This window comes from Lissotriton vulgaris, chromosome 4_1, assembly GCF_964263255.1.
Source record: "Lissotriton vulgaris chromosome 4_1, aLisVul1.2, whole genome shotgun sequence".
In the NCBI taxonomy this organism is placed as follows: domain Eukaryota; kingdom Metazoa; phylum Chordata; class Amphibia; order Caudata; family Salamandridae; genus Lissotriton; species Lissotriton vulgaris.
In genome coordinates this window covers 315368690-315394971 of record NC_141691.1, presented here as the reverse complement: position 1 = coordinate 315394971, position 26282 = coordinate 315368690, and the positions used below count along the sequence as shown (strand labels likewise).

The 26282-nt window shown below is 45.5% G+C and overlaps 1 protein-coding gene across 1 annotated transcript in view; it reads left to right on the top strand.

Annotated features, from left to right (window-relative positions):
- HTATSF1 (HIV-1 Tat specific factor 1) overlaps positions 1–26282 on the top strand; it is a 266871-nt gene that overhangs the window by 181694 nt on the left and 58895 nt on the right. The window contains exon 7 of the mRNA XM_086918648.1: positions 14166–14255. Within this exon, the coding sequence (XP_086774774.1) occupies positions 14166–14255 (90 nt within the window). The remainder of the gene's footprint in view (positions 1–14165; positions 14256–26282) is intronic.

Below are 26282 nucleotides of genomic sequence, written 5' to 3'. Positions count from 1 at the left end.
CTAGTCCGTGCTTTCGGCCCGATGTGACGCCAGTGGGTGGCAGGGTTCGCCATCACCACGCTCACTGGCGCACGATCACTTCGGACAGGTGGGTGCTGCAAATCGTCCGAAGGGGCTACTCCCTCCCCTTCGAGACATCTCCTCCAGCCATGCCACCGCAGAACCACCGTGTGTCGGGGGACCACTTGACACTTCTGCAGGAGGAAGTTACGGCCCTCTTGGTCAAGGGGGCCATCGAGCGCGTTCCTGGGCCAGAAGTAGGGCGTGGTTGCTATTCTCACTACTTTCTGGTACGTCCTATCTTGGATCTAAGGAACGTCAACGGCTTCCTCCGGAAGGAGAAGTTCAAGATGTTGACGTTAGCTCAGGTCTTGGCTGCTCTAGACCCACAAGACTGGATGGTAGCGTTGGACTTGCAGGACGCCTATTTTCACATTCCCGTCCTGCCGGCCCACCGGCGTTACCTGCGGTTCACGGTAGGCCTGGAGCACTTTCAGTTTATCGTGCTCCCCTTCGGCCTTACCAGCGCCCCACGGGTGTTCACAAAGGTGATGGCGGTGGTCGCAGCCCATCTGCGCAGGTTGGGGGTTTCAGTCTTCCCCTACCTAGACGACTGCTTGTTGAAGGCGGGCTCGCCCCAGACAGTCGTCCACCACCTTCAGATGACGGCAGACCTCTTGCACGACCTGGGGTTCTCCATCAATGTGCCAAAATCACACCTGTGTCCCTCTCAAAAGCTCCTTTTCATTGGAGCGGTTCTGGACTCGGCGCAGTTTCGGGTTTATCCTCCGGAACGGCGGGTTCGGGATATTCAGGCTTTGATTCCCATCTTTCAGCCGCTATCCCGAGTTTCGGTCAGGTTGACGCTGCGGCTGCTGGGACTGATGGCTTCCTGCATCCTTCTGGTGCATCACGCCCGGTGGCGGATGCGGGCTCTGCAGTGGGACCTGAAGTTTCAGTGGGCACAGCATCAGGGCAACTTGTCCGACCACGTCTTGATCTCGGAGTGCACTGCGAGACAACTGCAGTGGTGGCTTACGGACCGCGATTGGGTCAGGGGCAAGTCCCTCTCCCTTCCCCAACCGGAGCACGTTGTCGTGACGGACGCGTCCCTCCAGGGCTGGGGTGGCCACTTGGGAGAGGCAGAGATCAGAGGCATCTGGTCTCCGGCGGAGTCCCGGCTCCATATCAATCTGTTGGAGCTGCGGGCGATTCGTCTGGCACTGAAGGCATTCCTCCCCTTTGTCAACGGGAGTGTAGTGCAGGTGTTCACCGACAACACCACCGCCATGTGGTACTGCAACAAACAGGGCGGAGTGGGGTCGTGGACCCTTTGCCAGGAGGCTCTGCGCCTCTGGCAATGGCTGGAACGTCAGGGAGTGACTCTGACGGTTCAACACCTGGCAGGTTCTCTGAACGCCAGGGCGGACGAACTCAGCCGTCGGTGCTCGATGGATCACGAATGGCGTCTGAACTCGGACGTGGCGCAAGGCATCTTTCTGCAATGGGGAGAGCCTTGGTTAGATCTATTCGCCACAGAAGAGAACGCGCAATGTCATCAGTTCTGCGCGTTGGAGTTTCCAAGACGGCACTCGCACGGCGACGCCTTTCGGCGCGAGTGGAGTTGCGGTCTGTTATACGCCTTTCCGCCTATACCACTTCTGCCCAGAGTGCTGAAGAAGATCAGGCGCGACCGGGCCCAAGTTATCCTTGTGGCTCCGGACTGGGCTCGAAGGTACTGGTATCCCGAGCTACTCCGCATGTCAGTCGGTCCCCCGATCCGCCTGCCCCTTCAGGAGGACCTTCTGTCGCAGCAGCAGGGGACGGTCCTCCACCCGAACCTGTCCAGTCTCCACCTCCATGCTTGGAGATTGAGCGGCGGCAGTTGAGGCCATTTGACTTGCCTCCTGAAGTCTGTGATGTTATTCTGGCAGCCAGGCGTCCCTCCACTAAGTCGGTATACGCCTGTCGGTGGAACAGATTTGTGGCATGGTGCACAACAAAGGCTGTGGATCCTCTTTCTGCCCCTCTTTCGGAGGTTCTTCTGTTTCTTCTTTCTCTTGCCCAGCAGGGCTCTGCTCTGGGCACTATCCAGGGCTACCTTTCTGCCCTTTCAGCCTTTTTGAGGCTTCCTGATCAGCCTTCTTTGTTCAAATCCCCGATTGTAACTCGATTCTTGAAAGGCATCACTCACATGTTTCCACCTGTTCCGTTTGTGATGCCTCAGTGGGATTTGAACCTGGTTCTAACTTTCCTGATGTGTGCTCCCTTTGAGCCCCTTCATTCTTGTCCTCTCCGTCTCCTGACTTTAAAGACGGCTTTCCTGGTTGCCATCACCTCTGCCAGGAGGGTGAGTGAGCTCCAGGCTCTTTCTGTCCAACCTCCTTTCCTGTCCATTCATCCTGACAAGGTGGTTCTGAGGACTAGACCTTCTTTCCTGCCCAAGGTTGTTTCGGCCTTTCACATCGGGCAGTCCATCACCCTCCCTTCCTTCTTCCCGCCTCCACATCCTTCAAAGGATGAAGAGCGGCTCTATCGTCTGGACCCAAAACGTGCGCTTTCCTTTTACATGGATCGCACTCGCCAGTTCCGGGTGGATGACCAACTGTTTGTTGGCTACGTGGGTGCGAAGAAGGGACGGGCGGTTTGTAAACGAACCATCTCTCGATGGGTCGTCCTCTGCATCAAAGCGTGCTACTCTTTGGCTCGGAAGGAGCCTCCTGTTGGGCTGAGGGCCCATTCCACTCGGGCCACGGCGGCTACTACTGCCCTGGGCCGGGGAGTCCCCTTGCAGGACATTTGCCAAGCGGCTACGTGGGCCTCGCTGCACACCTTTGCGAGGCACTACTGCCTGGACGGTCAAGTCCGGAGGGATGGCTTCTTTGGCCGTTCTGTCCTCCAGGACTTTCTGGTGTAGTATTGTATTGGTTCGCAGACCCACCACCGGGGTTGGTATTGCTGGGGTATGTATTCTAAGGTAAGGAATCTAACACTAACGTGTTTCTTTCAGATGAACAAGTTACTTACCTTCGGTAACGATATATCTGTAAGAAACATTAGTTAGTGTTAGATTCCTTACCGAACCCACCCATCCTCCCCGTTCTGCGAACTGATACCTAGGGTTAAGGTCATCCCTTTCAGGGCCCTAGTTTTACATGGCACCAGTGTTGGTTCTCTCATGGCTCTGCGTCTCCTGGCGCGGAAAAGCTGTGTGCAAAGAACTGACGTCAGCGCGCGGAGGCGGCGTCTATATACTCCAGCGACGTCATCACGGCGCACGACGCCGACGACGGACGCGGAGCCGCAGGGGACGCCTGCAGACGACGCCTACCGACGCGCAGGGGTACTGCTACGCAAAAGTTTCCGGATCCAGACTGACACCTGGGGATATTCTAAGGTAAGGAATCTAACACTAACTAATGTTTCTTACAGATATATCGTTACCGAAGGTAAGTAACTTGTTCCTCTGGACTACCCAAGATCTCCCTGGCACCTTTAAATGCCTGCCTCAACGCGGCCGCCAGCCTTCTTACTGGCACAAGGAAATCAATCACATTTCACCTCATCTGAAAGCTCTGAATTGGCTTCCTCTCGAGGTAAGAATTCAACTCAAACTGGCATGCATCACGCAAAAGGCTCTATACTCAAACTCCCCTGCATATCTTTCACAGAAACTTGTGGTATCTGGAGGAACCAGAAACTCCAGGTCCGCCAGAACCCCTCTTACTCCAACCTGCGTGCTTGCGGAAAAAAAGAATCTACAATTGGGCCTTCTCTGAGGCTGTACTAAGAGTATGGAACTCTCTCCCACCCGCCATCAGAAGAATCCCCTCACTGTCACGCTTCAAAAAGGATGCCAAAATCTTCCTTATGGGCAAATTCCTCTCCTAATTTTCGCCTCCACCCCCCAGAGACATTTGAGACGATCGCTACGAGTAAATGTATTATGTAAAATGTACATACCTATCCTCTATCCCTTATGTACCCAGTACCCCGCCACCTCCTACCCTATTGTACACTTTTGAGACTATCGCGTAATATGTATAATGTAAAATGTACACGTTATGTTATGTTATAAAATTTATAGAGCGCTCAGCTGCCGCAGCAAAGTGGCGTCCCGGCGCTATAATGGACAAAATAACACAACCAGAAGAGGGAAATAGCCAGAATCAAGATTAGGGTAATGGAAACAGAGAAATCTTGATAGCTCTTCGGAAAGACAATATGTCAGATATGGCACGGATGTCAACAGGTAGTGTGTTCCAGAGACTCGCTGCCAGAACGCCAAAGGAGCGACCTCCCACTCTGGCCTTCCTGAAGCGAGGAACACAGGCCAGAAATTGACCCGTTGAGCGTAGTACTCTAGCAGGGGTGTAGTAGGTAATTGCCTGTACCAGAATAGGAGGTGAAGAGGCCTTTAGGATCTTAAAGGTCAGGCACAGAGCTTTGAACTTGATCCTCTGTCCTACAGGCAACCAATGAAGATCGTGGATGGTGCGACTGACGGAGCAGAATTTGGGCAGGCCTACTAGCATTCTGGCGGCTGCATTTTGCACACGCTGAAGGCGTGTTAATTCAGCTTGGTTAACGCCCAAAAGAAGCAAACTGGCGTAATCCAACCTAGAGAGTACTGTAGCTTGGACAATGAGTTGTCTAGTTGGGGCATCGAAAAATTTAAAAATAGGTCTGAGGCTCTGCAAAACCCCGAAACAGGTGCCAGCAACTCTTTTGGTATGGGGGATGAAAGTAAGGTTGGAATCAATCCAGACCCCGAGGTTCTTAGCCTCAGTCACAGGAGTGGGGGCTTGGCCTAGCTCCGGTGGCCACCAGCGGTCTCCCCAAAGATGAGCCTGTTTACCCAGAACTAGGACCTCTGTTTTTGATGCATTAAGTTGGAGACAGTTCTTCGTCATCCAACTGGCCACCTCCTTTAGGGCTTTCTGAAATTTCGGGGCTTCAACTGCAGGGTCCCCATTTAGTGCAACCGCTAGCTGGGTGTCGTCGGCGTACAACACCATGGTTAAACCACAGTTTTTTGCAATGGTGGCTAGCGGCTGCACGTATAAATTAAAAAGAGTCGGGCTGAGTGCCGAGCCCTGCGGGACCCCTTGGGAGATATTGCGTGAGGCAGATTCAAATGGGGGGGTGGAGACCTTAAAGGTGCGTCCAGATAAAAAGGAACGAAACCATTCTAGTGCGGTATTCTCCACACCGGCCTCTTGTAGTCGTTGAAGAAGGATGGGATGGGCGACAGTGTCGAAAGCGACACTGAGATCCAACAGGATCAGTGCCGCCGTCTGTCCTGCGTCTATTAACTTCCGCAAATGCTCCACCATGGCCAACAAAGCAGTTTCCGTGCTATGGCCTGCACGGAAACAATTCTGGGATGGATCTAGAATGCCTGAGTTTTGAAGATGGTTAGACAGGATTTTGTTGGCATGTGCCTCCGCAAGTTTGGATACCCATGGGAGGAGGGAGATGGGTCGATAATGTTCAGGCTTTGAAGGGTCCAAGGTGGGGTTTTTTAAAATAGGGATAACCGTAGCTTGTTTCCATTTACTGGGAACAGTCCCGGACTCAAAGGATAGCCCAATTAGATCGAGCACAGGAGGCAAACAAATCTCGGTGGATTCATTGAATTCATTGAATTGTGCAGGTCTTAAGGGGTCAGCAGGTGAGCCTGATTTAACTTTTATAGTAAGGGCTTTAAACTCTTCCTGAGATGGCTTAGGTATAAGCGAGAGAGATCTAGTGATCGTGGGATTGCTTCCTAAGTTGGTTATAGGTACAGTTTGTAGGGGAAATGATCGATAGATCGCCTCGACGTTTTCTACAAAGAAGGCCGCTAGCGTTTCGCAGTGATTCAAGGAGCGTTTTTCTATTGCCGCCGTTTTCTTGCTGATAATATCTTTACAGACCTTAAAGATGAGTTTTGTCGGATTAGGGCTATTCTTAAACTCCTCGGAGTAGAACGTGGCTCGGGCTCGGGCTTTACATATGGCTCGATGGTATGCTTTAATACTAGCAAATCAAGAATGAGAGAGAGGACTGGATAAGCCAGTCCGGATCCCCTGGTTTATATGTAGTATCAATAATGGACTGACTCAGTTGTGTTTAGGGAGACTCAGTGTGTACGTAGTTGGTGGCATGCTTCATCATCGGGCCCACCACAGTGACACCGAATGTGTCCCTGGTGTGCTTCGACTCCAGATTACTGAGGAGCTGGTATACTTGCTGAGTGTGTTATGTGTACAGTAAAGCGGAGGGAATCCCCCTCTATACACGTACAGCACCTTAGCGAGTGCGACACTTTTTAACAACACCTATCACTTAATATAATTTATTTTTTCACTCACACATACTCATTGGTCCTGAGGAAAGCCAGATGTAAATAAAAGGCCTGGCTGAAACATGTAGACCACATAGGACGTGGGAGCCCATAACTAACTCCACTGTGTCCGACTGCCTTTTTATTTGCTAGCAGGGGCCCAGATATTAAAGTTATCCATATACCCTCGGGAACTGGGACCCACTGCATAGCTTTTAAAATCACTTTCACACCCCCCACACAGCACACTCAGCAAGTATACCAGCTCCTCAGTAATCTGGAGTCGAAGCACACCCGGGACACATTCGGTGTCACTGTGGTGGGCCCGATGATGAAGCATGCCACCAACTAGGTTGGTGGGTGAGGGCTTAACAACCAAACCAATAGGTTTGCCAACAGACGTACACACTGAGTCTCCCTAAACACAACTGAGTCAGTCCATTATTGATACTGCATGCTTTAATACTAGTCAAGTAAGTCTGCTTAAGGTCGGGATCATAAGACTTACGCCAGGTTCTTTCTGCTCGTTTGCAGGCAGTCTTAAGAAGCCTAAGGGAGTTATCGTACCACGGGCTAGAAGGACCAAGTCGAACTTTGCTCCATCTAGCAGGAATTAGGGAGTCCAAGGCTAGGGTCAGCCACTCACAGAAGTGGTCATATCCCAGCGAGGCATCTTTAGGAGGGTCAAGAGGATGCGATGACAGAAACTGATGGAAGTCGGCCAATCTCAATTTTCTCCAAGGCCGCTTAAAGATCGGCGGAGTGGAGTTCTTAAAAGGAGGGATGTTGCATATTAGCCGAACTTCTATTAGGTGGTGATCTGTCCAGGCCATGGGTCTGGGTGGGAGAATGGTAACATTGTGAAGATTTGTCAGAAAGGGATCGAGGATATGCCCGCCCACATGAGTCTGACGATTAATAAGCTGATACAGCTGTAGGGCCTCAAGATCTGCAAGGAAACTACTAGCGGTAGTGGAGAGTGGAGTATCTAAGTGAAGGTTGAGATCACCTATGATGCTAAAGTTAGCTGATCTAAGGGCCAGCGAGGAGACAACCTCGGGATGGGCGAGCCGGAAGGCGGCGTCCGGGCCAGGGGGTCTGTAGATGAGTAATCCAGAGATGGTAAGGTGGGGATTTATAGAAATTGCAAAATGGGCACTTTCACAACCAGCTATGGGAATGATCTTCCATGAGCATGGGTAGCATGATCTAGTTACAGCCGCAATTCCGCCACCTCGTGAGTTGCGGTTCAAAGTATACATGACATATTCATCAGGAAGCGCAAGGTTAATAGCTGCTGTGGCATTGTCATGAAGCCATGTTTCTGTTAAAAAGAAAATGTCATACGTACCCTCTATCCCTTAAGTACCCAGCACCCCGACCCTTTCTTTACTAATGTGTGCTTTTGTGACTTCAAACCTATTGTATACTGTTTTGTTCCTGTAAAGAAGTCTGATACCCTAACGGGTCAAGTTCGCGCTCTATAAAACACTACAATAAATAAATGAATAAATTATTCCTTAGAAAGTTGTTCGGCGCTTTGAGTACGGTAAAAAAAAAGAAAACCTCCCCTTCTGTTGTTCACTGCTCAAACAAGCAAGGGCACTTTTCTAGCCCCTTGTCCTGGTTACTTGGCTCACCACTGTGAAGCCTAAAGGCAGAAATAGTTTGAATTGCGTTTGTAAGACTGCCTTTTCAGGGATCTTCTGACTAGTGCTTAGAACGTGTTAATTTTATTGCTGAATCGAGGGTCATCGCTTTAGCGAAATCAATGAATACTTTAACAGGGGTCTCCAAACCGTTCCTGGAGGGCCGGTCCATGCCAGATTTTTGGGATATCCCCATTGAGATACATGTAGTAATTTAAAAAATCTGGCATGGATCCGGCCCTCCAGGACCGGTTTGGAGACCCCTGCTTTAAAATAGGCAGTGCCCGATATTGTCCTGTTGCCTACGAGTAAAACGGTGATCCGGACTTGTTTAGAATTAGAGCAGGATGTTTCTCGTGACTTTTGCATCCGTCACTTCCTTTTGAAGTGGCGCTCGTGTGCTCAGATGGCTGCTGTCCTCTGGTGTGACCTGTAAGCATCAAGTTCTAGTCCCAGGAAGGCTCGCTCGGCAGAGTCTTAGTAAAGTATGGCTTTCCTTCTGTGTCCAGCATGTAACACATATTTTCAGTGCTTAGAAATGGCAGAAGAGTTGTAGTAAGGAGTTCTGTATGCATTACAAGTTGCAGAGTTGTTATTAAACTCATAGGATCATCCTGATGTACAGAAGCCGAACCCCAGCATAATGACTCAGAGTGTTGGTTAAGGTGGGGCGCTGCTCACAAGTACCCATCTAATCTGTCTGGAACAGTAAATTAGTATTAATTAAGCCCGAGAATATGAAACACACTTAATCCCATTTCAGCAATATAGAGTGGTAATAAGCCCTAAGCTGTTCTTTTCTATTTCAGGTATGCCTGCTTGTTTTTTGTAATCGGTAAGCGTTTTTGATGTACAAGTCCCACAGTTCTATTCTTGAAGCGCTAATCATGTTTACAGCTACAAACAATAGCTGTGTAAACAGATATTTTAACAAAGGCCTCCAAGAAACAAAAGGGAAAATAAATTGAGGGTCTACCGACAAAGTCTCAGTAAAGTATGTGTTTGCATTTTGTGCAACTTTTGCGATCTCAGTTTTGGGATATGGTGGGAGAGAGCTCTAGGTTTTTAAACAAGGTCTCAGTAAAGTATGGTCTGCACTTTATGTGGCTGTTGGGATCTCAGTTTTTGGAAATGATGGCACAGGGCGCTAGTTTTCAGACAAAGTCTCAGTAAAGTATGTGTTTGCACACTGTGTGGCATTTGGGGTCTCCTTATTAGGAAATGGTGGTAGAGGGCCCTTGTTAACAAAAACTCAGTAAAGTATTGATATGCACCTTTGCGGGAATTGGGATCTCAGTTTTTGGAAATTGTGGCAGAGGCCACTCGTTTTCAAATGTTATAAAACATTGGTTGTATAAGGTAAATTTGTATTTTCTCACCATTATGACAAACGTCTCTGTAATGTTCAACATTGTCTTTAATGCACATCTTGACAAGTACCAGAGCAAAGTGCTGTTGGTTTTAACAGACACTTTAGTGACAATGGAGGCTTCATTGTTCCTTCTTGTCACAGGCACAGGACCTCCCGAACGTCGGTTTTGTCCCATCTCACTACAGTGTGTGTATCAAGTGTGAGATGGGCACACGGGTTGGAAATAAAACCACAGGGATAGCAAAGGAATAGTGGGCGAGCAAAGGAAGCTCAAGACAGAATTGAATTAAGGGTCCGATGCACAAAGCAATTTTGCTATCGTAAACCCTTCAATTTGAAGAAGTGCAGGGCCTGAGATTGCAAAATTGCAGTTTTCTCTATTTTCTGAAGCCCATTTCAGACTTAGAATAGCCTCTCTGACTCACAAAAGGGGGTTGGTGATCTTAATTACGAGTGTAGTTGCTTTTGCAAATCATTGATCAGTTATGAACACCTCAAAGGAGATGACAACTGATTCGCAAAGGAGAAGATGTCGTTTTGTGAATTGCCAGTCAACCTTCGTGGGGAGCAGGCAATGTTCCCCGAGACCATTGCCTGCTCCTCCTATGTATTTCCAAACCAGAAATATATTTAGGTCTAGCTTCACAGTGCATCTGTTGCCAGACCATTCTTGAACAACAAAAAAACAGCTTTAGAAATCACTACTGAGAAAAGGGCTTTAGCACTGCCTACATGTTTATTCCCTTAACTACAGCCTTTGGTTGGGCAGAAGGCGTGTGTTTCCATTGAAAACAATGCTTGTATAGCACATTATTCCTTTGGGGAAAACATATGCTTAGCACAGTAGCCATGAATTGTTTATGGTAACAAGACTGTGAAGCCCTAGGTATGTTATGTTCTCTAAACTGACCCCCTGGAGTTGCAGGATTTGGCTTTCTAACCCCCTGGCACCGAAAGTCTTATTCAATGTTGCCGACCGAGTCAGAAATCCAGTTGGACTGCAACCCATACACCTGGGCTATGTTGAGAAGGACATTTTTACTGGTAACAATCAGTCAGTCCCAAAAGTTACATTCAGAGACAAACATTGAACTCCCAACCCTCTTTAGTAAATGAGTAACACACTCAAAACAGTACAAAGAAGCAGGATATGTATTTTGAAAAACTATTTAAATTCCTAGCCCAGTGAATGAAATGTGACGAGTAACCACACAGAATATGAACAGCTAGGCAGCGAAGCAGGTCATGAAGAGCAAGAGCTACAGAAAGAATTCTAACATGTTTATTCAATTCTATAGTCCCAACACCCTCCTACTGATTCTTCTATGCTATGCTAGCTTTAGCTGCATCAATAAATTATAAGCCTTCTTCTGAATTTCAGAGATGGTGCAAACAGGAGATCTATTCTCAAAACAGCATGGCACTGGCTGAGGTCTCATTCTGAAATAGCAAAATAGCTGTTTCCTGTTGCCTTTGAGCTGCTCTGGAACCCAAACCGCAACGAGTGAAGGCCCCTCTGCTCTTTGACGCGGTCAGCTAAAGCAGGAGGTGCAATCTGGCATGACCTCATCTACAATATCCTCGGAGAATCCCCTCTCCATCTATAGAAGAGTTTAAACACATAGTTTTAAAGGAAATAGAAGAGTCTGGACTCATGTTAGAACAGGCATGGACTGGTAATTATGAAAAGTTAAAGGGCCAGGCTTGTTTATTTTTGAAATTATATTTTAATCCAATAGGCATTTAAGGGGGGATTGTTATTACACTGTGGTAACGCTTCTGTACATAGAATCTCAACCGTAAGGAATGCTTTTTGTGGTTGGTCACCCCCTCTTATTAACGCTGAGGTCAGAATGTTTGCTCTGTGATAATCCTGGTTATGCACTTTTAGAAGGAATTTTATATTGTTTTGTCAACTGTTACATTGTATATATTTGTAATTTTTTTATTATTGATTTTTTTTCTATTATGCCATGTGGGAAATCATATGCTCAATACAGTAGGCACCAAATGCTTATAGTGACAAACCAGTGATAAAACTGTAGACCTCAATGGTTCATTGGGAGAACTTTTGTCATAAGTCATATGTCAGTTTATTATGGAAAGTTGCTTTGTGAGAGTAAGGCCAGATTTGTTTATGGTGACAAGCCAATGATAAAGTGTGTAGGACAGACTAATCAATGATAAAGTGGTAGGCTAGATGTATTCATTGGAAACATGTCAAATACTATAGATCTGTTTATTATTGAACGTTACATAGAAGTATCCCATTAATATGTATTGTGAAAAGCATACATTAATGCCAATAGGCCATTAAGCATTGATTATGAATACACTGTGGGACAGGATGGGAGAGATTAAGTTACACAGAGTCTCACAGATTACCATATTAAGGAAAGATATGAACCCCATCCATGCTCATGACGGAATGGCTCGGTCATGATCCACAGTGCTCATGACGGAAGCATTCCGTCATGTGCACATGAGCACGAAATCCCTCTACTGTAAACCACAGAGGGATTTCCTTTTTTTTGTCTGCCTCAGGAGGTGGGGAAGAGCTTCCTCAACCTCTTGAGGCATTTTTTTCCCCAATGCAATGACAATCGCGCGCTGACATCATTACATTGACACTGAAATGACCCGATCAACTCATTTCAGTTTTAGTTCTTGTGGGGCTAACTCAGCCAACCGAGCACCAAAACACACAGGAGTGGTATAATTAGAAAGGGTAGAATCCCCCCCTTTCCAATAGTACGCCTCCCTAGTGAATCCTTGTTTGGGGATCGCCGCAGGAGGACTGTCCCCATGCAGTGACTCTACCATTAGATACCAGGGAGGGGGCAGTGGGCACTTAGGCAAGGGTCGTTACCCCCCATATAAAAATTAGCACATTAAGTCTTTCTAACCCCGGGTGGCAGATGGGGGCAGTAGTCTCCAATCTGCCCGCCTCCCCCCTCCTCCGCCCCGGGCAGAAACCACTGTAGACACCAGGGATTCTTTTTTTCATAGTTCAGGAGTGGGAGACTGCGCAGAATTGGCATGCCAATGCCCCCGCCCCCCCCCAAATGCCTTTCTGACTCCCCAGGAGGCAGATGGGGGCAATAGCCTCTGATATGTCTCCCGGAGGGAGGGAACAGGGGGCAGAAAGCCCACTAGGCATCAGATTTTTGTTTTTATTATTGCCTGGTGTGGGGGCTGCCCAGAATGGACATGCCAAAGCCCCCAAAGACAAAATGGACTGTCGTTCTGCCCTCTGGGGGCCAGATGGGTAGCGGCAGGTTATTATCCCTGATCTGCCCAGACCCCGGGAGGGAGAAAGCCCACTAGACAATAGGGTTCATTTTTTTATTTTTTATAAAAGAGTGGTAAGGGCTGCTCACAATGGGCTTGGCTATTCCGCCAGCCCCCTCTCCACCCCCCCCGAAAGCCCACTAGGCACAGACATTTTTTTTGCAATGTGCCTATTTGTGGATTTTGGGTCCTAGCGCAACCGACACCTAGGGAAAGTTAGCAAACCTGTACATTTTTTAAACCTAGACACCCAGGGGTATATAGCATGAGGTGACTTGTGTGACTATCACCAGGTTCTGTTACCCAGAATTCCCTGCAAACCTCAAACTTTCTAAAAACAAAACACATTATCCTCACAAACCAGAACCTAAAACGCAGGTTGTGATAGATAGGGGGCACATGCGCTTTTAGTCCCGGGCTCTGTGGGCATCTAGAGAAACCAGACATTTCTGAAAACTAGACACCCGTGGGAGTTGAGGGAGGTGTGGCTTGCGTGGATCCCCCAACATTTTCTTGCCCAGAATCCCCTGCAAACCTTAAATTTAGCTACAAACATCAAATTTTCCTCACATTTCTGTATGGGAAAGTTGTGGGATCACCGTGCTGACACAAATTTACTACCACACAGCGTTTCCCCAGGTCTCCTGATAAAAATGGTACCTCACTTGTATGGGTGGGCCAAGTACCCTCGTCAGGGACGGTCCCAAACGTATTGTGGAGACATTAAAATGATCTGTCACAAAACAACCTGGTTTTGCAAGGAGGGACACCTGCGTTTTTGGTCCCGGGCTCGACGGCCATCAAGGGAAATCTACCAGACCCAGACACTTCTGAAAACTAGACACCCGGAGAGTACAGGGAGGTGTGTGTTGCGTGGATTTCCCAACAGTTTCTTACCCAGAAACCCCTACAAACCTCAAATTTAGGCAAAAAAAAATCACATTTTCGTCACATAGTGATAGATAATGGGTGCAAGAGCAGGTAAAAACCAATATTATCATTTAAACTTGCGTGAAATGACACCAGCAGACAAAGAAGTGGAGATTCAGCTAATTTTCTCAACTGCAAATATGTAATGATGAGATTTGTCCTCGCTTGCCATAATGATGAGATTTGTCCTTGCTTGCCATCTTGGTAACACCCCATTGCAATAAATCTTACAGACCAGGTTTTTGTGAGAAGAGATTGTCAGTTTTGGATCATGAAAAGGATGAATTCATTAGTAGGTTAAATGGCAGCTTGTCTTCCAACTGTGAGAAAGTTCAGTTCTATCCTTAGGAATTGCCATGGCTTTAAGGATGACTTGGGGACCTTGTTTAGCATTATCTTTAGGAGATGTACGCATGCAGATATTTTGATCAAACTGTGCTTCTATTTCTGTAATTTAATTTGAATTGCAAAACCTAGTTAGGATATAACACTTTGTAGGTTCACTCAGCAATGGAGAGCAAACATTAAAGAATTGGAAGAAAAAAAACATTCTCCATATTTTTAGCCTCATACTTGTTGTTTGATCTATTTTCAGGAGGATCCACTTGTATTGAATGAGATTCGTGATGATCTTCGAATTGAATGTGAAAAGTTTGGGCAAGTGAAGAAGGTCCTTATATTTGATGTAAGTATGGTCGTTCGTATGATAAAATGGTAATAATCATCCATAAATACGATAGGAGGGTAAAAGACCAACATCTTTTTATTTTTCTTACTCATTTGGTGCATAGCCACAAATGAAAGAACATGTAGGAAGGCATACAATATCCCATGATAGATGGCAATTTATTACTTTAAATATCTAATTTACTACAGTAATATCTTGATTGTACTTTTGAGTTACTGTAGCTAGCTTTCATCAAGGCCTTTAAAGATTTGGGCCCTTGAAGATCTTCAGTCGCATCATTGTGCTTTCTTGTCTTAAACAGAAAAGTGTTGTGTTGCTGATAATATATCATTGTTACTTGTGCCTTTTTAGTTGTCTAGATTGAACATACCTTAGTAAAAGTACACAGCAGTAGTGATTGGTATGGTACTTTCTTTTTACAGTGTGTAATGGCAAGATGACACAGGCCCATATATAGCCGCCTCCCCTGTGTGCTGACATAATTTCAGTGTTTTCAGTGCGCTTTAAAATGGATAATAGAGCGCCAAACTTACAGATTTTGGATTTTGTTGAGTAATTTCAAATTCAGAATTGTATATTTCTGGCAGAGTTGCAGGGATGTCACCACTGAATGATACAGAATTCAACCCATGTTGTGCGTGTTGCAAACGATGTCTGTTATGGACCCACACTAAGTCTGTGGTCTGTTACTGGTGTTTCAGGACCAAACACCTCTAGTTCAAAGTGCTGCAACAGTGCTTCTTTTAGCACCTGAAGGCAATATGGAAACAAAAGACCGAACTTTGTGACCAAGCATGGGAAACCAGGTCAATCCTATTCTGTGGGGGCCATCATCTGGTAAGTCGATGTCAAAGGACATGTCAAAGAAGCAGCATAATGAATCGCTGATCTGGAGGGCACCAGAGTCCTTTATTAGGTCTCACGTCTAGCGTTGCAGTGCGCAGCAATGCTCATGCAGCACGAGACATTTAGTGTGTAAAAATGGGGTTTCAGATGCTGACCTAGGAATGGCACACGGACAAGTGTGTGCTTTTCATTTAGGGGCACACTATTTTGCTTTGCGTGCGTGTTTTTTAGCAAAAGAGCACGCAATAGGGCAAAGGCGGGCTCATTGCTCTGCCCATGGCCTAATGGTGTCTATTATGCACACCCGCCGTCATGTGCTTTCAATTATCGTGCCCAGACACGGGCGTGATAATTAAAAGCACATGTCTCGCTGTGGCGCGTGCGCTTGTCATGCCGCATCTACTTTAGCAAACGTTTCACAACTTTTTTAAGGAACTTCTTACAGTACAGGGCAGTGCTTTTGCTACTAAGCCACGGTGGTGTCCATTATTGTTGTGTGAGTTTTCATTTCTCATGCAGCATACAGTAGACGGCGGGGATTTAGCTTTTTAAGCCACATTGTTTATTTTTATTACGCGAGGCATTAGTTTGTCATGCCACATCTACATGAGCGAACTGCGGCCCATCGTCCTCCCATGCAGCGCTTTCACTTTACTAAGCCTCGGTGTCCATTCTTGTTATGCGCGTTTCTAGTTTCTCATGCCACAATCTGTTTAGCACACTGCGGCGCTGCATTTTGCCATATAGGAGTTGGCGCTTTTGCGAGCCGCGGCGTCCATTATTATTATGCGAGTTTTAGGTCCTGCATTTTCCCATATGGAAGTTGGCGCTTTTGCTTTATTAAGCCGCAGCGTCCATTATTGTTATGCGAGTTTTAGGTTGTGCGTTTTCCCATATAGGAGTTTGCGCTTTTGCTTAACTAAGCCACAGCGTCCATGCATCTTTCTAGGTTCTCACGCCGCATTCACTTTAACATATTGCGGCGTTGCGTTTTCCCATATGGGAGTTTTTCAAGTGCAAATGTATTATCAAAACGTAGCAACTCCTTAGCGCATTTCGTTTTATGAACCTCTGCATTTCGTTTTTGGATCTGTGCTTTGGGATTCACATGTTGCTTTTAGTTTCACACATCTTCGAATTTTATTCTTTGATGTGTGCCTTCTTCGGTTTTTGTGGCATTTGCATTTTTACCGCATCTCACCCAATGGCTTTTTAGTAGGCAGCTGTTATATCCTATGCAGCTTTCACTTACCAGGCCTTGGCGCTTCGGTTTGGGATTTGAGGTTCTAAATCTTTACAGCACTTTCGTTTGAGCAACACCAGGCATTGTAGCAAGTCGACTCATGTTATGGGCCTGCTGGGGTTCTCCTGTGTGTGGCTTCATCTACTTTCACGGTGCTTCCAAGTTAACAGAGCACTATCTATTAATGTGCTAATGCCCGCGCACACCTATTCCTTGGGTTGCCATGGCAATATCTACACACTTGACGTCTAGGTGCAGCCCGGAAATAATGTAAAGATGTGGATGAATACCAGCCCGGAAAGTCAGTATATACCAAGCACACCAATGCCAATAATACCACAGCGAGGGTCATCCAGGAGGTGCTATGGGAAATATTCTCATACTTGGCATCTTGCCAAAGCCTGGTAATAAAGTACAAGTGAGACAAAGAACAGCACGCATAGTCATGAAATATGGAGCATGCAGTGCCTACTATGAACCACGGAAACATTGGAATGAATGCAAAAGTTGTGATAGTGCACAACGCGTGTAGTGATATGTTGTCCACCTATTAGTGACAAGCTAAAATTTGTTCATGTCCGCTCTGGTTATGAGCTTCCCTTTTAAATACAATTTTAAAATTACTCTCACGAGGCGTAATCACCAACTGGTTAAACACATACAAAGCTATTTTAAAACCGTTTTACATATACAACTATGTATACGTGGTTACAGTTGCATGGCGCCAACGCAACTTTAGCTAAAGGTCTGCCTGTTGTTTGTTAAACACCTTGCGATGTCCTACAAGCAGGGGTTTGTTTGTTTATCAGCCTATGGACGCAGGGAATAGTTCATAATTACAATAAAGTATGGCATGCAGCTTATACATCAATTGATGAAATATCGGGAAGTGTGTGTTTTTTTTGTGTTTCATATCTAGACTGCATGTATGTGTCCATCCTGGTAGAGCCGCTAAATAAAGTGCCGGTCGCACGTTGCTAAATGCTAGAAATACATTTGGGGGGTGGGGGAGCAGCGCACATACATGGTGGATTTTAACACGGTAGCGCTTACAAAGAAGACCGCTACGCCACATAGGGTGTGTTTACGAAGCAGTATGCAATTTATAATGTATACAAAAGTTGTAATCCACCTTTAAGGCATCCTCAGGACGTTTGTAATATAAAAGTCACCATTTGTTGAACGTTTGCCAAACTAGATACTTCCCACGGGGCAGACACATGCCCTCCAGCACTTTCTTTACTGTCTGACCAGCAAGTCATTGAATCTTATCTATAACATCAACTATTGATCCTCGTAAATTAACCTCTAAAAGCAAAGTGGTCTGGTTTGTAGACCACATGTTGCATCTTGTTTTATGTCTGTGTTTTTCTATTTATTGACTTTAGTAGCAATGGCGGGATGCTGCGCTTGGCTTTAAGCATCTACCGGTAAAGTGCGGGACGACACCCTTTCTACAAAAGTCAATAAATAAAAAAATAAAGGCAGGCGGAAGCCACGTTTCTTTTCCATTTGCAAAGCTAATAGCTCTACATTTATCTATTGCGAGACCTATTGCATTGCAAATGCTTGTGTTAATTTCTTGTGGACAGAGCCACAGTCCTCGGGAGATCTGATCTTTTTCAAAGGTAGACAGTCCTCATGGGGTTTGTGGAGGTCGCGGGCTGCAGGACAGGTGTTGTTCTCTTCGCAGGCTCTTTAAAGCTGCAGATAGGTCAGTAGGGCTGGGGCTAAATCAGTGGGTATAGTCAGTCTTTTCTGCACGGCATCTTCTTTGTCCTTTTTTTTTCTTAGGTCGGCAGGAACTAGTTTCAGGGTATGGCGGAGCCACCTAAATACTAGATTTAGGGGAGTAGAAGGTTGGCACCAAGGGGTTCCTTACCTGGTGTGTCTACATCCACTATTATTTCACTCTCCTGTGGGAGTGGGGCATTGGCCTAGCCCTGATTCGATAAGTCCCACCATCTTCAAGATGGTGGGTACTGAAACATTTGCTTTACTTCACCTTCTGCACCTGAGAGGTTGAGTTGTTGAAGAAGGACACACCGCCTATTCTGGCTAAGTTTTCTCGACAGTTCTCCTCCCAAAGTGGGGGGTTTGAACCGGGGCCTGCAATCTGCTGCTAGCAGCAAAGCCTAGGGTCACAACACAAAGGTGGCAGGCCTTTGAAGCTTCCCTCTCAAGCACTATGCCTATTCTGGTGAAGGAGATGTGACACCTTTGCCTAGGATATGCTTTGTTTCCGGTCTCCGAGAGCGGTGGCTCTCGAGCCAGGGGTCTAGAAACATGTCTGGTGGTGGCAGGTTGCCTGCAGTCAGTCTGTGACCACACCAGGGTTGTTAGGTTTTCAGGGGCACCTCTAAGGTCTTCGAGTACTTTTCAATAAATCCCACACTGACATCAGTTTTGGTTTATTTAGACAAGTAATTTGGTAGCAAACACCCTTGTGCTCAGTGAAACCATCATAGTGCTGTGGAACTTGAGTTGTCAAGTTCCCAGTCCATGTACTCTCTATGGCTTCCCTGGCACTTAAATTAATAAGGAATAGACCTAAATATTGTAGGGGCATGTCTGCTAATGCTGATATGCCCACACCTAAGACATAGTGCACCCTGCCGTAGGGCTTGTTAGATCTGCTAGAAGGGTGACTTACCAATACCTTAGGCAGTGCTGGTTGGCATGGTACACAGGCAGGGTTCCATGTTGACTCTGTCATTTTTGTCTCATCAGGGCATGCATGCTGCAGTGGCAGTCTCCATGGCCTGTGTGAGGGGTTCCTAGAAGACACTCTTCAGTCCCAATGCCCTAGGTAATAGGTACTGTTTACTAGGTGCTTACAGGGGGCCTGAAGGGCCAATTGTGGAACAGTTTTAGGGAAGGAACACTGGCACAGGGTGCTTGGTTGGCCAAGATGCAGTGCATTACAATCAAAACCACATCATAATCCAGGCAAAATTGGGGGGCTAACCTTATCAAAAGAGGCACTTTCTCACAAAGCATGAGGGCAGCTCATCAACATTTAGGTGCTCCTACTCTCTGGGGAGGTCATGTAGTCAGCGTTTAAGACACCGGACACCTGCTTCATCTTTCTCTTCGGAGCTAATGGCTAATCTGGAGCCATTGTCGACTTTGAGGCACGTAGTGGCCCTTAGGAGTACCATGCAGCAGATTTATATCTTCACTCCAGCTCCCTCAGCTATACCTCTAGCCGCAAGGAACTTCTGACACCCCACAGTTGCACCCCTGCCAACGGGCATTCCTCATGCACCAACTTACTCTGCTTAAAGCTTCCTCTCTCTGCTTCTGGCACTGGGTTGCTTCCCTATATTTGTGCCAAAGGCCTTACTTGATATTGTACCATTGATGCTGCACTGGTGCCACCAACGTCTGTGCCAGATTTGTTAGTGCCTTTCCTAGATTCATGTCCTTTTGTGCAAGGATACAAATAATTTTGGGCACCCTTAAAATCACTACCTTGTCGCTCTGCTCAGTGACCACCAGTATTTTTTGAGGATGGATGCCATTTTTGACTCTTATGCAATTCAAATGCCTAACTGAGTCCAGCACAATGATGATGATGATGATGATGAGGAGGCATATAATTTACTCCCTCTACATTATACTGACCGTGGTCGTTATCTTGATTTATAGAATACCAGTGGCCTTGACACTTTACCTGACTCTTGAGGCTCCACACAAGCCCCCTATTGAGTAAATGACCTCTTTTGCAGTTGTCATTAGGAGTCCTGCAAAAGTAGTGGAACTACCTCTACTGAATGAAGTGACTAACACAATCCCTCTTACTGAAATTCCTCAACCTGTGCCTACATCCCTTTCAATGCCCTAATGCCTTTCAAGTAGTTGTTTCTATTCTGGCGGCCTGGTCCCTGTCCTCCCCTCTTGCGTTAACTTTCTCCATCCCATTCTCTTGCACCGATAGTTCAAGATGGCCAGGATGCAAAAAAGCTGATTTTCATGCTGAATTCTATAAACCTGTTTGCTAGTGCTACAGGAACCAGTGTAATCATCCCCAGGTGTGCCTGGCTGTCCTCCTCTAGATGTTTGGAAATTATCCTGGCATTCTTTTGAATATGCCCTTTGGTGGGTCCTGACACTAGTTATCAAGATAAATTGAACACACATGTATTGACACTGAAAATAAATATTTGCTTGGGGGTATTGTGCTAGTGGTGCCTGTGAGTGGGCTTTCAATAGTGACATGCAATATGTAGCATAAATGGACCTAACACATTGCCTACATATCTTTTTCATGCAAACATGAAATGTATGTATATTGATACATTACTAGGTTGTACTTACCTGTCTCCACTCCACCAGGAACTCACTCTGTTAGCAAACCGCCTCCAGGACACCACCAGCAGAACAGAAAAATCTAAATAGGGTCGGCCCAAACCTGACAGCGATAGAGTACTGTTAGCCAGCAAAGAAGACCGCCGTGGGGGCGGTCTCTTGTCTATTGCCGCAGCATCTAAATACGGCAGCCGGACCTCAACCAGCTTGACTGAGTACTTGGGACCCCCACTGCAGTGGGACAATGGTAGTCCCCAAGTGTGTCTTCCTTAGTGTCCCCCCATTGCACTCTTGAGGCACACCGAGTGCTTTACTTATAATATTGAGCATACTCCCTTGGGTCAGAGGGGGATACCCACGTGCACCCAAGAAGTACGGAGCCGTACTTTATTTACACTAAAGTGTGCCTCGCCATTTCTTAATTTTATTCTACAATGGTAGTCCCGCCAAGATCTAAATCAGGCCCTTAGTTACTACTTACCGCTATTGCACTGAAAGAATACGGAAAAGCCTCTTATGAGGAAAAATTCCCTCCTAATCAGGGCCAACATGAATTCAGGAAATAAGGATATAGAGAATCGGCTCCTCCACTGATTGCGTGCTCTGTCTCAGAGTAAGTAAGCTGTCTTTCCTTCGTGATTCTGCCCCTGTCGCGATGGCTGTTCTGTTGTTGAAAAGACCAAAGCTGAAAACTACCTTGGTTGGCTATTTACCTACATGGCACTGTGCTTTTAAGCAAGAGTACAGGGCCCCTAGAAATAGCTAGGTACGGGTCGTTACTGAGTACCTACACTTCTTTAATTTGAAAGGGAGAGCACCTGCACTGCTACAACACACTGAATGGGAGACTATCAGCACCACTTAAGAGCAACACTTACTCTAAAGAATGCGTACCTGCACTTGTTTATTCACATTTAAAGCACCGCCCTAGAAAGTGATAGGCATGCCCTGAATTGTGTCACCTGCTCTGTATTCAGTGGTTGAAATAAGGCTGTGAAGTGCAGCAACTCATGAGGGCTCAGAAAGTGAGTGTGCAAAGATATTGAAAAAATATTGACACAGAACATAACATTTTAAATCAAAATCGAGTTTTGTGATAAGCAACATGCATTGTGGTTGGCGAGACCTGTGCCAATCAAATGATGACATCTTTCTGTGCATTTGCATCTTGCCAACCACGACTGAACCCCACTCCTTTTGTGCATCAAGCAGTGGCATCATCATCCACACTGCAAAGGCCCCAAAGGCTTTCTTGCGAAGTGGTGAAGTGAAGATTGGTTTCAAAAAGAGAATGTACGTTCATAAATAAAGTATCCCCTCAGGCATTACAGTGATGGCAGAAGGACAGGCATGTAAAGTCCAAGAACAACAAAAACATGGCAATATGTCTTGAGTTATTACTTGTGGTTTTATTACTATGGCACCCCATTCACATTTATTCAGCTGCTTTGTCAGGAGCTGCTGAGTCCCACAGCATGACCCAAGTATGGATGGTCTACACCAAAAGAAAACACCACCACATATTGTCCTTTTCACAAACCCAAACCGAGACTATGTACCTAAGTTAATTTGATTCTCATTCTGAAATTATATAAACGGTAACAGAATGAAGAGCAGGGAGTGCCACTTCTATATGATGGGAAGTTACAAATTCACCTAGAAATAAAATTGCGCAAAATATAAAGTGTCAGTTTGGAATAAAGTTGCAGAGGTAAACATGTTTTCTTTGTAGTCAGTCAGTCTAAATTACTTTATTCGGTTATTATTAAAAACCATAAAAGCATGTTAAAAATACCCATCAGCAATACAAAACTAAAAAAAAGAATTTTACATAAAATCATCCTTGATTTAAATATAATCACAGATCTGAATATGCATATATCATTATAAAATGCAAACAAATATAAAAACATTTCATATACAATAGGGCAAAAATAAAGGATCCGGTCACATAAACCTGCTTCAATCGCTACTTCCTTTTTTTCCTTGCTCTAACTGGTGCTACTAAAAAGCTAGCAATGCTGAAAATTTCCCAAGGGTTACTCAACATCTGCAGGTATAAAAGAGCTGGTTTAGCCTGCAGAAAACCTTTGTTCTTTAAAATTGGAAGGATATAACGCCTGCGTAAAGATAGATCAAAATCTCAGAACAGGACAAAATGCATAGTGTCCTGCCTTGAGAAACAATCGCATGAGCAAGGACCCAGGAATCTATCGTAGCCCAGCCTAAAGAGTCAGCCAGCAAAGGATGTAAATAATTAATCCTAAATCTCGTCAAAAGAAAACAGTGTTGGAGTTTGGTGACAATGTCTAGGTAAGGCTCCATAGAATAAGAAGTTTTAGGAGCTCGTGGGCACGGACAGTAGGTTTCAATAATTCCGATGCCTCTCTTTCTAGTGATGCTATGCGCAGAAATGAGGTCTTGGCCCCCACAAGATCTTTTTTACATATATTTTCTGGATTGTCAAAACAAGGTTGGGCGACTTAACAACTCAACTGTACTTTTCAAATGTCTCAACCACATTATACTACTGGCCCTATCTAGAGCCGTTCAATCTCGTCTGATCTCTTTGTTTAACACCAAATCAGGATTAGACCAGATTGAAATCCATTTTAGAATTGGAGACATACTAATCGCATCAGCAACATAGCCGAGGCCCACCTCTTGATGAATTATAAACGAAGATATAGATTGGGAGACTAAAAGCAGGCTTCTTAAAAATGTATTTTCAACAATTTGAATCTCAGGGCAATTATTATGACCCCAAATTTCTGAGCCATACTTCACAATGGCAATGCTCTTGGCCTTATATATATTCAACATGGCCTGCACAGGCTTGGCGCCCAGTCTCCAGGCAAAATCAAGAACATTGATCTAGCCATAGCATTTCTCTTTGGCCTCCTTTGCAGAACCCAAGAATACCTATTGTCTAATAAGACGCCCAGGTACGTGAATGTGGATACCCTAGTTACTTGGGTCCTGTCACAAAAAAACATTTTGGCTATCTTTGACTTCCCTCCCAGGCTCATAATGTGTGACTTGGACATGTTAACATTTAAATCTAATGAGCCCAGAAAATTGGTGAAGGCGGTCAACAAGTGCTGGACCCCCACAGCTGTGCATGCCAAAAGAGCCGCATCATCTGCTTGAGCAATGCAGGAATCAATTGGTTCCTTACACGGGGAATGTCCTTAGCAACTCCAGATAAAACTGGTTCGAGATGGTTGATATAAAGGCTAAATAACAAGGGTGCCAAGATACAGCCTTGTCTAACTCCTCTTGTAATATCTATCTGCTGTGTAAGATTACCCTTTTGATCGAATCTTACTGCTGCCGAGAGGTCCCTATGCAGGTCCGCCAAAAAATATACAATATTCCTATCCATCCGCATTTCTAATAATAGGTCCCAGAGCTTGGACATATTCACCCAGTCAAACGCAGATGAAAGGTCCATAAAGGCGAGATGTAAAGTCCTTTTTCTCTAACTTTCCTAAACCCATATTGGAGGTCTGACAGGACATCCCGCTCATCAACCCATCCAGTCAGTCTGCTGAGGACTACTCTCCCCAACACCTTGACTGTGGAATCAATCAGCGATATTGGCCTGTAGCACCTTGGATCCCCTCTATTGCCTTTTTTAAAAACCGGTACAATAATGGATGATGACCAGGATTTAGACAACCCTTTTAAACATGCTATGTTAAAAACATTTGCCAGTAATTTGGTCAATAAATGAATATCTAACCGAAAAAGTTCAGCAGAGACCCCATTTGGGCCCGATGCTTTATTACACGTCATTTGGGCTATAGCCACAATCACCTCTTGTGTAGAATAAGTTATACTATATGCAGGTTTTGGGCAGATAGGGCCTGTATTAACCTGATCAGGTTGGTTCCCATATATATGTTTTAAGTGGGTAAACCAAAGCTCTTCAGGGCTGTTACACTCTACCATGTCAACCCTGAGGTCAGAAAAGAAGGGTCTATTGAAAATCTCCCAAAATTTCACGCCATTTTTAAGTACATCTACCGACAATAGGTCGTTCCATGCTTCTTGTTTCATTTCTAATTTGAAGTTGCATAGTGCCTGCTTATACTCTGACCTTGCCATGGCTACTCTATTTCTTTCCTGGGGTATTTGTTTTAGGGCAAGTAATAATTTCTGGTGAGCTGCTGAGCAGTTTCAATCAAACTACCTCTCTGCCTTCTACACACCTTTTTTAATAGGTAGGGAGAGGCGCTATATACCTGTTTACAGATCTTCTCAAAGGCTACCATAGTCTCCTCTTCTCCTTGAGTGCTCTCAAGACAGATATCTATCTCATTCCCTACGACATTTAGCATATCGGTTAAGAAGAGGTCTGGTACCACCTTGGCCCATTTCAATCTGCACCCTTGGTACCACCTTGGCCCAATTCAATCTGCACCCTTGACCCTAGTTCTTAATATGGCTTCGGAGGCCCTGGTCTCCACCATTTCTGTATCATTTGGACAACCCCGTAAGCTAATATAAATAGGGTTATGATCGCCAAGATGCAACCATTGTATCACATAATCCAGTACACGGGGAGATAGATTGTGCTAACAAATATATAATCAATAGTGGAGAACAAACCTGTGCTCTTTAAGGTGGGAATATCCACCCCTTCTATCCTATTTGGGAGAACCAACCCAAAATCTGCAAGAGTGTCGCCTAGACATCCCCTTGCATAGAGTGTTCAAAGTGGGTCTCTGCATTATCACCAGGACCAAGTGCATTAAAAACCTGGCACTTTTTGTTACACAAATAGATGTTAAAATTGCCTAGTAAAATAATCGAGACCTGGGTGGTTTGTTTATCTCTGTAAGCATCTGAGGAGTAACTAAGACAGCATAAATGTTCATTAATCAGTAACTTATCAAAAGAATTGTAAAAATTTATGATGAGAAACTTAAGGGCTTGCGCTGGGTTAATCTCAACAGTTAACTGACCCTATATCTAACTTACAATAACTTCCCCTTACTTTTAGGGAAATCATTGTCAGCAGGCCACCTTTCGACCGACTTGCAACCAACGGTTGCGCGACCTCCGTAAAGGAGGTATAACCATCCAACCAAAATGTGTTTTCTGGTTCCCATGTTTCGTGGAACCCCAATATGTCATATTCCCTCACTAAAACAGGCCACGAGGGGTCATCACACTTATTCTTCAGGCCAGCTATGTTCCAGCTTAACATTTTCAAGGTGTCTGTCCCTCTTTCCTTCTCCCTTGTAGATGTACTCATGCTAGGGAAGGACAGACTCGGTTAGGTCTGCCCTAGTACAGAAGTGTTATTTGCTAGTCAATCGTTGGAATCTAACTGGCTCAAGGGAGAAAATCTGTTGGGCAATTCCAATGTATTCCCTAAAGGTCTAGGGCCTGGGGCAACCCCAAGTGTGGGCAACCTGACTGGTTGTGTATTCAAGTTCTCATTAATCGAATGATACTCTCTATGCGACCACCTCGGGACCCGCCATGTCTGTGATCTTTCTGCAAAGTGACTGAGCTGGGGTACAGGAATTACATCTGTGTTTCTTCTAGGTGTGTGATAAAAAAAACAAAGGAAGTGCTCTGATATCTCCTGTGCTACAACTACCATGTTCTTT